Source organism: Lycorma delicatula, chromosome 12 (genome assembly GCF_047948215.1).
Source record: "Lycorma delicatula isolate Av1 chromosome 12, ASM4794821v1, whole genome shotgun sequence".
NCBI classification, from domain to species: domain Eukaryota; kingdom Metazoa; phylum Arthropoda; class Insecta; order Hemiptera; family Fulgoridae; genus Lycorma; species Lycorma delicatula.
Window position 1 is genome coordinate 7,789,849 of NC_134466.1, and position 14,009 is coordinate 7,803,857.

Genomic DNA, 14,009 nt, shown 5'->3' on the forward strand with positions numbered 1-14,009 from the left:
TTATAAGTTTGTGGCTAAGAGTCTCATCGTAGTATTGTGCAAGGAGTCACAAATAGTTCTCGCTGGGTTTTACGCTATTTTCGAGAAATTTCATTACAACGCACCGTTCTACATATCTATTCACTGCATTGGACCTCATGTTCTTTATGACTGATTCTTGTTTAGCATTGTCATGCCAGCATCCTATGCAGTAATAGCAGACACTTGTATCTTATGGGTACAAGTGTCTGTACAACAATAGTCCCAGATTGACGTGAACATCCCTCATAATAATATTAAATATAGTTATGTATTTTTATTTAATTTTCCTGAGAATGTTGTGTTAAGGTGATCTGTGTTATATGTTAGAATGTAGTATTAAAAAACCGGTTTTTGTGGGGTAAACAGTTTTTACGTACTGTGGAAAGTGTGCCATGACTAAATACTCTTCTAGTTATAGAAAATTGTTGGTTTAGATCAGTATTTATATTGGTATTATAATGCTTTATGTAGTATCTGCATTTATTTCTTTGTTATAATATTCATTTTTAAATAAAAATAAACGTACTATAATATGTAAAATGTTAGGGGAACAACATATATGGCAACACTAAAAGTCCAGTGTAAACAAAATAGATGTTTGTTTTTAATTAGCAGATTAATTTAATTTAGAAGTGTGAAAATAATTATTATATTTGGACCTGTCTAAACAACGTTATTTCTTGTGCATTAAAAATATATAAATTAGTCATCATTATATGATCAAGTAAAATTAACCATAAATTGTTAAATAGTAGAAAAAATCTCATCAAAGTTTCAGTCTTTTTAAATATATTGAATGAAGTACATGAATGGTAATATTACTGTTAACAGAAGAGTATGAACAGTGGCATTGTACCAAACAATTGTTTGATAATCTTCTTGTTTTCCATATAAAATTACCTTTAAACGACAATCTGGATCATCCTATAATAATTCATCCGTTAACCTTGACCGATATATTTTCAAACCTAAACATTGCATCAGACGACCTGTAGATCTGAGTTTGCCCAACTCACTAGATTCTGTCTATTTTTATTTTTTCCGGTTTTGAATAAATGATTTAGCTACCGACACTTAGTTCTCAGGAGTAGTAACGGTGACTGGTGGGCCACTTTTTTGCACATTACAGGTGTATCCAGCCTGATGAAATTTATCATGTATTTTGTAACTGGTTAGTCTAGATGGTTAGAGGTGTTTCAAATTTTATGCCACTTGTGTTGAAACTTTTCATAATTCTCTATCGTCCAGCTTTCAAAATCTACTTTCATCGGTCATTTATTAAATTACTAACCATATGTTGCAGAAAAAGCACTAAACTCTTTGTAATAGTGTTTAAAATAATGGACAGGCGATTTATATCGGCTGACAAAGCCAAGTAAACTAACGTTTTTTTTTTTTTCTATTCCTAATATGTGTTGCAGTCTGTTCAACTTTGTGAACAATAAGCAATCCCGTGGCCCAATAAGATGAGGATGACATTAAATGAGGTGCCATCTGATATAGACGTAGATCAACCATTCCTGAGATATCTAAGTAATTGAACCCCGACAACCAAAGTACACCAGTACCCGCCATCTAGTATTCAAATCCATATAAAGTAACTTACCTTAACTGGAATTTGAACCTCAGCTGTTAAACAGTTGATTTATGACAACAATTTTTTCCACAGGACCAGCCAAGTGGATTGAACTAAAGTGAAGTAAAAAAAAAAAAAAAATAAGAAATACAACTATGCCTATTTTTGCACTCGTCAGTATATATATTTTTTAAATTAATTATTTAAAACATAATTTTTAACATTTTCAGGTTGGTATTGTTGGCAGAACTGGTGCTGGTAAATCTTCTTTAATATCTGCATTATATCGTTTGACTGATTTAAAAGGTGAAATATTTATTGATAATGTTGAGACATCGACTATCGGTTTACACGAGTTAAGATCAAAAATATCAATAATTCCCCAGGAACCGATTCTTTTTTCTGGTACGATGAGAGCAAATCTCGATCCATTTGATGAATTTTCTGATGATATTTTATGGAATGCTCTTAAAGAGGTATTTTTTTTTGCACAGTGTAGAATTTTATTTTTACTTTGCATTTTCTTTTAGTTATTTAAAATAAATGTTTGTTGAATAAAAAATTTAGATCTGTGTCAAAAAGAAGTTTCTATTATTCTTTTTTTTTTGCCGGTTTAGAAGCTGAATTTAGCGCATTTGTTTTTTTATGCAACAGCATACAGTCATATAAATAAAATACTTAAATGTTTGCTATAGGGGTCAGGAAAAATCATAAACTAAGACATTAAATAGATAGTCGCAAAACAAATACGTGTTTAAAAAAATAAATGAATGATTTTAATATATGTATATACATAAAAAAAAAATAGTATGCCGGGTGAAAGTCTGAAAAAATTTAATCTCAGTTAAAGAAAAATACTAAAGATCTCTGAAAGCTTTTAAAAATTGCAGCCATATTGTTAGCCAGAATACCACCAATTTACTGTGGTAGTTTGAATTCAGAGTACTGCGTAGTTTATATATACAGTGTCCTATGAAGAAATAGAAAAACTTTCAGGACATGTCTACCGGGAATATAATAAAAAGGTTCACATAAACATAGGTCTGGAAATGCTTAGTTTTTAAGTTACAGCTAGTAAAAGATTTTGCCTAGAGATTAGCTCTTCTAATAAAAAGAATCCCTACTGTGATTTTTGGGACCCAAGTTAAGGAGTAAAGTTGGTGGTTTCTTATATAATTTGAGCTGGGAAATAGGATGAAACAGGTCCCAGAACTGTAGCTCCAGTAGTTTTTAAGATATCTGACATAAACACAAAATTCAATGTCAAAAAACAAGTTTTTTTTTTAGTAAAGTAGCTTTGTTAAGTGATTAATAAATGCGAAAGATTTATTAACAAAACTTGTAGAGAATTTAATTTTGAGAAAATTAATATAAATACAACCAATAAAGAGTTTAAAAATCAATTTTTTAAACGAAAAATAAACAGAAAAACATATTATTCTTTCTGTACCTAATGACACCAAATTTTGTGTTTATGTTGTATATCTCAAAAACTACTAGAATTACAGTTCTGGGACCTGTTTTATCCTATTTCCAAGCTCAAATTACATAAGAAACCACAACTTTACTCCTTATATTGGGCCCAAAAATTACAGTAGGGCTTCTTTTTATTAGGAGAGTTGAAATATGGGCGAAATCTTCAGCTAACCGTAACTTGAAAACAAAGCATTTCCAGACCTACATTTAAATGAACTTTTTTCATTATTTTCACCAGTATAACATGTCTTGAAAGTTTCTTAATGAGACATTCAGTATAATGGAGCAGAACATGAAAATTATTATGCTCCCGTTATGGTTTTTTGCAAATTGTAGAATTGCTAGACATGAGAATGCGTGCGTAAAAATTTACAAATATTAAATCCATCGTGCTCTTTTAAAACTTAGCAAGTTACCATCATCAGGTGCACAGTGCAAACTCATTCTTATACTAATACATTATATTAGAGTGTATTGATAAAGAATTTAATTAAATTCACATAATCACTCAGAATTGAGTTTTACAAGTAAATATGGTGCAACAAGTGTCGTTATTGATACACAGTACAGTGGTTGTACTTAAATTATAAAACATTTACTTTGGTTCCATTTCTGTCTACGTTCTGACTAATTGCAAATATTGCCGATCTCAATGGCACAGTGGTAGCAATTTGGCCTTTCTTCTGGGGGAGAAAATTAATCTATATATTAACTTTGCTGGTTCATATTTTGTAATAAATAAAAGACATGGCCCAGTTGATGATTAAATATTAAATTTAATTTGTTTTAAAGATCATTACATGTTTAACATTTTAGTTTGATTTATATTAAAATTAAGATTACATTGTTCATGAAAGTGTACATCACAGAATGAGATCAAAATTTAGACTGAACAATGCATTAATAATAATGAATTACTAATATAAGATATCAGCTGATAAAATAAGCTAGCTGAATCTACAAATTTATTTACTTTTACAAAAGAGTAAGAAGAACAAGACAGTTTATGTATTTATAAATTAATAAGAAGAAAAAGTGAGTGAGTCTTTAACATCAAGTTTTCTTTAAACGTGTCAGAATTTTCTTCCAGTTTGGTTAATGTAAATTTTTTTTGCATCCATTATGTGTAGTCTTATAAATTCATGAACAATTTTTATTTTTGTTTTTAAAAATGAAAAATGAAAAATGCATTAACAAGTGTGTCCCGAACACAACCAACAAAAGACAGCTGGTGCATGTTTTGCACTGATGAAATCGCCAGTAAATTTTTTTTTTATGTTGCAGTTAATTTTCAACCAATTTCTCTGCCTCATTATCTTAAACTGATATTTCATAAATTACAAATAATCAGAATATATTCATACACTCAATAAGAATTTAATAAGTCTAAGATATTGTGGCAACCAAGTCAGCATTTACAGATTCTGGCAAGATTATTTGTTTGGCTAGATACTCAGCACAGATAGTGTGACATGTATAAATGGGTGTTAAGAATAGCTGTTAGATATGTGCTCATGTGAAATTATGTGTGGTATGAATACCACACATCCTATCCTAACTGTGTGTTTAAATTGCACTTCCAAAAACTCTATATAAAAATATTATGATGTATCAACATGAGATTGTTTGTTAATGCATATTGAACATCGAAGTTCCTTGATCGATGATAAATATACACCCAACTGAATCACCTTGTTTAAATCTATCAGTGTAAATAACACACAATATTTTTATGCACCTGACAAAGATGATTTGATTGCAAAACAAATTCTGTAATATTATAAATGGCATGAATCCTGATGTTATAATTTATACAGATGGATCTAAAAATGTTAATTTTGTTGGCTGTGCTGTTATGGTAGGCAACAGAACATACATGTTTGCCCTCCACAGCATCTCGAGAATATTTGTTGTGGAGCTGTTTCCTATTAACAAGGCCTTAAGTATAATTAGGCAAATATTTCATCATTTACTTGTTTATTCAGATTCCATGAGTTCCTTACAGGCGATTAGTGACGTATACTCCAGACACCCTATTGTTTATGAGATTCAGTGTGTTATTTCACAAATGACTAGATGTAATACAACAGTCATCTTCTGCTGGATTCCCAGCCATAAAGGAATTTCAGGCAATGAATGAACTTGCAGATAGTGTGGCAAAAGAGGCTTGTTTGCAGCCTGCAGCCTATTTTTACCGATTTGTGTTGCTTCTAACAATCTTGTCTGTTTCCTGAAGAGGGTAGTTTAGGATGAGTGGCAAAGTGAATAGGATGCTGCCATGAACAATAAACTTCACCCGATTAAGAACACTGTATCATCGTGGAGTTCATGCAGAAATAATCGTCAAGAGGAGGTTATTATCTACTGTTTACAAATAGAGCACACTAGGCTCGCTCGTGGATATCTCGGATAACAGATGCACCAGTTTGTGCTTGCTGCGACTGCCAACTAACAGTGTATCACAACCTTGTGGATGTTTCTGTTGTGCGGCATTGCATCGCAAGTTTAATCTAGAGGCTAACATGCAAACTGTTCTAGGAGATAATGAAATGTTGTTATCTTTTGTTTTATGTTTCTTAGGGCAGATGGTTTTTTTTTTATTACTTTTTTTGAAATATATGTGATATATCTTTGTTCATTACAACAAATAAATCGTGTCTTGGTGATAAGATGAAAGTGTTTTTCGCCCAGAAACCCCTCCCCGAAAAAAATGATTTGAAAACTTTTTTGGCAGCTGAGTAATAAATTTTGCATATAATAAATCAAACGTTTTGGATTTCTCTTTTAAATTCTATAGCATATGAGCTTATCAACCTTTATTTGAAAAATTTGAATCAAGATAAGTATTGTTATGCCTTTTTGCTACATCTAAATTGAAATTGCCAGTCATTACTTGAATTTCTTTATAATGATTTGATGATGTTGCTTATTCACCTGTTAAATCAATAAATTGGATTTGTTATATTAAATCATAATTTTAGTTAGATTTTCATCACAAAGATCATGTTAATTGTTTGTATGATTTTTTTCTAGTTTGATTATTAATTTAAGTAATATGTAAAATATGTTTTATCTCCCATTTGCATCCTTTGAAAAAAGGAATCATTGCAGTATACTTACTAGATTATATTGTCTTGTTTATTGCATATTTTGTGGTTGTTGTATGTATATTTTTTATATATTTGTATTGATTAAATTTATTTACCTCATAAGTATAAATTCAATTACAATTAAAAAACTTTCAGATATTCTATTTTGAAAAAAAATTTTTTTTTTTTAGTACAGTATGGGCTCATTTTGTAATCAAATTTTATGATTGTTTGTTATTTTAAAGAGATAGTTCCATAATTATTTTATATTTTTTAATTAGATATATGGATTCTTTTTTTAAGGAAACAAATATATAATCATTATTTAGATGAATAAATATTTTTTTAGCAACTGCGATTTTGAAATTTAATTTACGATAATTTTTTTTTTGAAGTTATAATTTAAAATTTTTGTACGCAATTAATGTATTTTTTTTTGTATACAAGTAAATGATAATAGTAACAATTTTATATAGATTATTAAACAATTTTTTTAGTTTTATTGTCACTTGAAAATTGTTAAAAACAATCACAATGGATGCAGCTTCAAGAACTGATTAAATTACAAACATTGAATTATTTTAATTATTAATTTCTTCAAGTTCTGTGGTTATTTTTATCATATGGTAGTCTTAAAATAAGTGTATAATTTTTATTGATTATTTACTGTTATTGATTATATTGGTCAATGAAATTACTGAAAATAGCATATTAATTTAAAAATAATATAGCTGCTTGATAAAAAGTTTATAGATGCCATTGATTACTATAATTTTAAACAGTGGTAAATGTTAGTCATTTAATTTGTGCTATTTGTATTTAAATGTAGAGAATTGTACTAAAATCTAGTTCAAAGTGTGTGCGTGTATTAGTTCTAAAACATATTTTAGTTTGATTTTTATTAGCATTAAGTTTAATAAATTTCTGTGGTTGTTTTTAATAGGTAGAATTAAAGGACCTAGTAAAGGAATTACCAGAAGGACTAAATGCTAAAATGTCAGAAGGTGGTAGTAATTTTAGTGTTGGACAAAGACAGTTGGTTTGCCTAGCTCGTGCTATTGTTAGAAATAATAAAATATTAGTGTTAGATGAAGCAACAGCTAATGTTGATCCACAGTAAGTAACACTTATACCTTAAAACGTGCAACATTTTGGATGTAATATCCATTCTGACAGCGCTATCTTTGTTTTTAAAAAATGCTGATACCCGATTTTCTCATCAATTGTTATTAAAAACTGTAAAAATATAAATATAAAACCCTAAAAATTTATCAGCAAAACAAAGCAAAACTTGATGTCATATTTTTATTGTTAAAATAATAATAATTATTATATAATTAATTGTTATAATAAACTGAATCCACAACTGGGTGAATATCAGGGTGGATTTAGGAAATATAGATCTTGTGCAGAGCAAATCTTTAACTTCAAAAATATTATGGAATATTCTAAATGTCAGAATAGAACATATGTTATAACTTTTATTGATTTTCAAAAAGCATACGATTCAGTAGATAGAACATCGCCTTTTCAACATTAACAGAATTATATTTAGACAACAAAACTACTAACTTAATCAAAGCAACATTAACTAACACATACTGTAAAATAAAATTTCTCGGAGAATTATCAGCTCCTTTTCCCACCAAACTGGTGTAAGACAAGTAGATGTATTTTCTCCACTGCTTAGGTGCTTTTGAAAAAGTAGTTTGAAAATGGAACAAACATTTAGACAAAAAAAGTGGAATAACACTGCAAATAAAGGACTAAATATTAACTGTTTAGTTTTCGCTGATGATATGGTATTATTACCGAAATACTGGAAAGGAACTGAACAGATTAAAGAATTAGAAAAACAAGCTGCTAAAATGGAACTAAAAATCGCGTTTGAGAAAACAGAAATTTTTGACAGATTATAAAAACTGAAATTAGAAAATTATTGAAAATGTTGAGTTGATTTATGATTATTTGACGTAATTTTTTTAAAAATTTACTTTTCAAATAGTAAGTGCTAAGATTCCTCCCTGGTACATTCAGCATTTCCTTCAGACACCCTAGGTCATCATGTACTGTTCTGTTTACACATACATCCAGTCATTTCAAACCGATTATGCCATCGATGGATGTTATTGTCATTTGAAGGATCTAATTAAACTTTCAACAGAACACACGTCTAACTGGAACTACAGATTCACATTTAACAAGCTACAAAAGACAGAAAGCTTTCTCAGGAGTCAGTAGTCATCTTTGCTAGTGGCACTGTCAAGTGCAAATATAAGGAATCAATCTACGCCATGGGCACAACTAAAATTGCCCTTTTTGCTCTTGAATTTGTTCACTACATCCAAGAAATATTATAACAAATTAATACTGTGATTTCTTTTTTGTACATCCGATGTATACTATATGAATAATCAACTAATAAAATTAAATTAATTAAATAATTACTTATTTAAATGAATAATTTTTTTTGTTTAATTAATTTCTAGCAACTGCAGACTCAACTGCGATTAAAGTTACTTATGAAAGATACATTTTTTAGCATATGAAGAATGGCAAACCTGACTAAAATTCAAACCCGGAACCTTTCAGATAAAAGAGAGAAGTGCTACCACAGAAGTCATTTGTAGTACCGGTTTAAGGCTGTTTGTGAAAAAGATTCTGGATAAGATATTGAACTGAACCTTTTACAACCTGATTGTTCCATAATGTCTGGAATTTATCAAGAAGTAGCATAGCAGACTGACAGCTGAAGAGTGTGAAATTAGAATATGTTACCGTCATTACTATGTTTAATACATCAATTCTTCAAATCACCCAAATTAAACATGGCAGATACAGTTTCACTGTGTGTTAATTGTGCTCATTAATTGCTAATGATTTTAGAAGGGAATATAAATTTTTTTTAGATTTGATTTGATAAGCATTAATTAAATGTGTATAAAAATTATTTTAGTTTCAGTAAAGTTATTTTTGTAAATTTTCAGAACGGATACTCTTATACAGTCTACTATTAGAAGAAAGTTTTCTAATTGTACCATGTTGACAATTGCTCATAGATTGCATACTGTTATGGATTCTGATAAAATTCTTGTTATGGATGATGGCACAGTTGTGGTATGTATAATTTTATTTCCAGTGTTTTATTTAAGCAAACGTCATAATGATAACCATAGAGAGTTTTATATATATATTAGTTTCTAAAACTGCATAATTGATTAAGAATGCTTGTATTAACCCATTCAGATGGAAATTTTTCTAGATAATGGTGGCCTTGTGATATTGTATTTTTTTTTGGAGGGGGGGTTCATACATATTACCTGCCTACAAACAGTTAGTATTTTATTGGTTAAAACGTTTCCATGTGGTAAATTTTCTGCTGAAGACACGTATTTTATTTTTTTAATATATTAAATTGGTATAGATAATTGTCATTTTAAAAATAACTAATTTTTTTTTAACAGAAGAAGGCAAAATTTGTGAGAGTATGAAAATATAAATTTTGTAGTTCTGAAAAATGCCACAGCTGACTGGGATTCAAACCCACGACCTCCAAATGAAAAGCTGAGATGCTACCGCTCCACAAAAAATGGAGATTGGCATTTTTATTTTTTTTTGAAGTAGATAAATTAAGTGAAATAACCAAATAAGCAAGTTTTCAATCCATTTAGACAAGAAAACCAAATTTAATAAAAATATAACTTCAGTAAACTCAACTTAGATTTAACTTCATTTAGTTAATTATATGTAACCTTGATGACTGGTTTTTAAATTGTTTTATATTTTTTTTAAAAACCAGTAGTATGAGAGAATAAGTTGGAATCTGTATCGGTCGAGGGAAAAATAACTGAAAATGCAATACTTATTTCTGCAGTATAAAAGTTGATATGTGACCTACAACAACAATTTTAAATGACGTACACATGTTGATTTTGTCATAGTATTCCGTTGCTGAAATACTTTTAATATCGTATTTTGGATTTCATAAACATTAACTGCCTATGTATCCATGTGAATGGTTAGCACATCTAGAGTTTGTACCTGTTAAATTTTAATGCTATTAGTTCCTTGGTTCTATATTCGTCACAATTTTAGTTTTAGTTTTACCATTTGTTATTTTCTAGATCTGGAAACTTAGGATATACCAAAGCCACTTGAGGTTTGTTTTATGATGCGATTGTCTACAAATCCTAAGACTGCTAAGTTATTCTATGACCCGCTCTCTCTAGATATTCAAATAACACATTTTAATGGCTCTTATTTTATGTATTTGGAAATTAGTGATCCTGAGACCTATGCAGAGTGCATTCTATATTCTAATTACCCACAGGATGGCTTTAACAGGCTTACCCTGAACGATAAATATTTCACAATACTCAACATTAGCATTTCCTCTTCGTAATAAAATTTGCTTAACATTTACTTTAATGCTAAAAAAATATACATTTTTTCATGCACACAGGAATGTCTAGTTAAACAATCATATTGCGATGCTGTTTCAGCTTCTGATAGTTTTGTTTTGTTCTACACTCCTATTTCTCCTCTTTCACTTGGTGGCTAGATTTATCCTCTTTTCTCCACAAATAATTTTTCTTTGTCCATCTTTTTCTAGAATATTGAATATTTCTTCTGTCTGCTTCTAATAATTTTATCTCTTAGAGTTATAATTTGTACAGTAGCAAAAATGTTTTCTAGGAATATATCGGTTAATAAAAAAAAATTTTTAACAATAATTTTTCTTCAGTTCTTATATAACCGGCTGAATAAATGTAACCATATATATCCACAAGCATTTTTGATGAAGTATGTAAAGTGTGCACATTTTACACATTGAAATGTCAGTTTTTTTTTTACTTGCTCCAGAGTTCATGCTGACTGAACTGCAAACTATAATTTATCTCTTTTTAATTAAAACTTTTCTTTTTTTCTCATAATAAAGTCATTTAATGTGTAGTCTCTGTTTAAAAAACATTAGATGGACTAATATATACTTAGAAAAAAAGTAAATAAAATGCTTATTTCAAACGATAATTCTTTCTGAAAATTGGAATAATAATAGTACACTTATTTTTTTATGTCCGATTATATGGATTTTAACACTTTTTAAAACTTATAAAATAGGACTTTCTCGTCTAGAAAGTCCTATAGCTCTAGTAGGGCAAGTATTATAATTGATCTAATTTGGGCATAAGTGGCTTTCATCAGATCTTGACCGTTTCAAGATCTGAATCGTTTCAACCGGATTAAAATTTTCCAGATGTTAATGTTCGTATGTATGTCTGTGTTCGGTGATGGCCTCTAAATCACCTTTTATCTCCAGAACTGCTGAACCGATTTTAACTAAACGTAGTCAGATTACTTCTATAAATGGGGCATTAATGCCATTACATTTTCAACTAAAAAGGTCAGGGGGGTGAGGCTGTAGAGCAAGGTCACCCTCAATATCTCAAGATTTTGCCTAATTAAGGTCATATTTTTCTTAAGCATATTTGTTTACAATTAAAAAGTAACAATATTTGCTAAAAAGAATTTTTGCAATCGTGCCTCACCCCAAAAAATCCTGTTGTAATTGTCTGCTATGTTGTGACAACACAGGTGAGTAGTAGAATTAAATAAATGAATAATATTTAAAGTGTAAAAAACTAACTCGGTCTGGAACTGGATCGCCTGGTTGACTTGGTACCTGGTGCGTTAAGCATTACAGCCACACCAGTCTGCCGACTGTACAAACAAAACAAAATTTTTTCTATGTAAGTTGTGAAATTATATTAGTTTAGTTAGTGCCACCCATCACCACTAGTACCACCACACACACAAATTAATTATGGTATGCATGTGTGCTTTAGTTATCACTAAATAAAATGATAAATATTTTTAATTAAGTTGTGTGTGAAAGCCGTGGATCAGAAACAACCCACAGTTGTAGGACTTTCCCATCACACAACTAAAGCTGCATAGTCAGATTTTTTTATAAGTGAACATTGTTGGGCTTTTTAAAGCAGTATGATCAAGGATTAAAATCGGTGTAAACACTTATATCATTAGGTGCTTTTTAATGTGAGCCAGTTTTTATTTATTACATTAAATATATAATACACTACAACTTCCAAGATTTAAGGGGTGCTAAATTGGGAAAATACAAATTATAAATCGTGGATATAATATGTAGCTATATATTACATCGGCATCAAACATTATCGGTCATAAGACTAATGTTATATGAATAACCAATTATAAGTTAAATTACAATTTAATTATTTTTACATCTACATAGAAGTCGTCATACTATTGTCTTCTTTTTTTTGTCAACCAAATAATAAAAAATAGAAAAGACTACTGAAAGTTATTTAAACATGTTGCCTGTACTTAAAAGTTTTTATTTATTTTTTCAGGAATATGATCATCCTTATATTTTATTACTAAATAGAAATGGATATTTTTATAAAATGGTTGAACAGACTGGAAAAACAACAGCCGAAATGTTGTATAAAACTGCTGCTGATGTAAGTTTGCTTATTTATTTAATACCAGTTGTATATTGTATATACAACCTATATAGGTTGGAGTATATACAATATACAACTGGTACGAGGGTTATTTTTTTCAAGGTCGCAAAATAAAAACTCGTGCAAAAATCGGATGAACCTTTGTGCATATGTGTTTCGCAGCGTCTCTAGTATGGCCTTCAATCATGCTGCATCACTTCGTTTAGTTCTGAACACGCAGCTAGCACGTAAACGTATCTATAACAATAGCATATCCCGGCAAATGTGAAGTGTGTGCGGTAATTCAATTTTTTCAGGCTGAGGGTTGCAATGCAACTGAAATTCATCAACGAATAAGTAATGTGTACGGTGAAACTTCAATGAGTGACAGCAAAGTGCGACAATGGTGCAGGAACTTTAAAGCAGGACATATAGATGTTCATGATGCAGGCGGTCAGGGAAGGAAGCAGGTGTCAACTGATGATCTCGTTGAGCGAGTGGATGAGGCGATTCGAGAAAAATCGTCGGTTCACAATTTCTGTATTGAGTGATTCGTTTCCTGAAATTTCAAGGTCGGCTCTCTACACCATTGTGAGTGAGAGACTTCAGTACCGCAAACTGTGTGCGAGATGGGTTCCCAAGATGCTGTCCGACCATCACAAAACAATGAGAATGGACGCCTCCCTAATGTTTCTCCAGCGCTACCACAATGAAGGAGAAGATTTTTTGAACAAAATTGTCACAGGGGACAAGACATGGGTCCATTTCAGAACTGAAGAAAGAAAAGAACAATCCAAACAGTGGATGCATTCTCATTATTCCAGTAAGCCAAAGAAGTTCAAGCAAACCTCCAACAGAAAGTGTACGGCTACTGTGTTCTGGGACCGGAATGGAGTTCTCTTGCTGGAATTCATGGAACGTGGCACGAACATCACTGCAGCCTCATACTCCGTGACTCTTCAACGTCTACGAAGGGCAATTCAGAATGAGAGAGAGGAATGTTGTCATCAGGCATTGTCTTTCTCCATGACACAATGTTAGGCCACACACTGCAACTGTAACAAAGAAGCTCCTGCAGCGTATTCGTCGGGAAGTGTTTGATCACCCACCATACAGCCCAGACTTGGCTCTATCTGATTTTCACCTCTTTGCTCACATGAAACGCTGGCTAGGAGAATGAAATTTTGGCACAGACATCAAACTGCAGACCATTGTAGAAACATGGCTGAAAACACAGGCGGCTCCGTTCTATGACGAGGGTATTGGAAAGTTGATATCATGCTACAACAAATGTCTAAATCGGAGTGGCGACTATGTAGAGAAATAGCGTAACTATGTAAGTACTTTTTACAAATAAAAACT

At 30.7% G+C, this 14,009-nt stretch overlaps 1 protein-coding gene across 2 annotated transcripts in view; it reads left to right on the forward strand.

Annotated features, from left to right (window-relative positions):
* The window catches only part of LOC142332710 (ATP-binding cassette sub-family C member 4-like), a 208,788-nt gene that overhangs the window by 188,487 nt on the left and 6,292 nt on the right, over positions 1 to 14,009 (forward strand). For both annotated transcript variants that reach the window (XM_075379285.1, XM_075379286.1), the window contains exons 24-27: positions 1,828 to 2,073; positions 7,106 to 7,278; positions 9,150 to 9,279; positions 12,555 to 12,665. In XM_075379285.1, the coding sequence (XP_075235400.1) occupies positions 1,828 to 2,073; positions 7,106 to 7,278; positions 9,150 to 9,279; positions 12,555 to 12,665 (660 nt within the window). The remainder of the gene's footprint in view (positions 1 to 1,827; positions 2,074 to 7,105; positions 7,279 to 9,149; positions 9,280 to 12,554; positions 12,666 to 14,009) is intronic.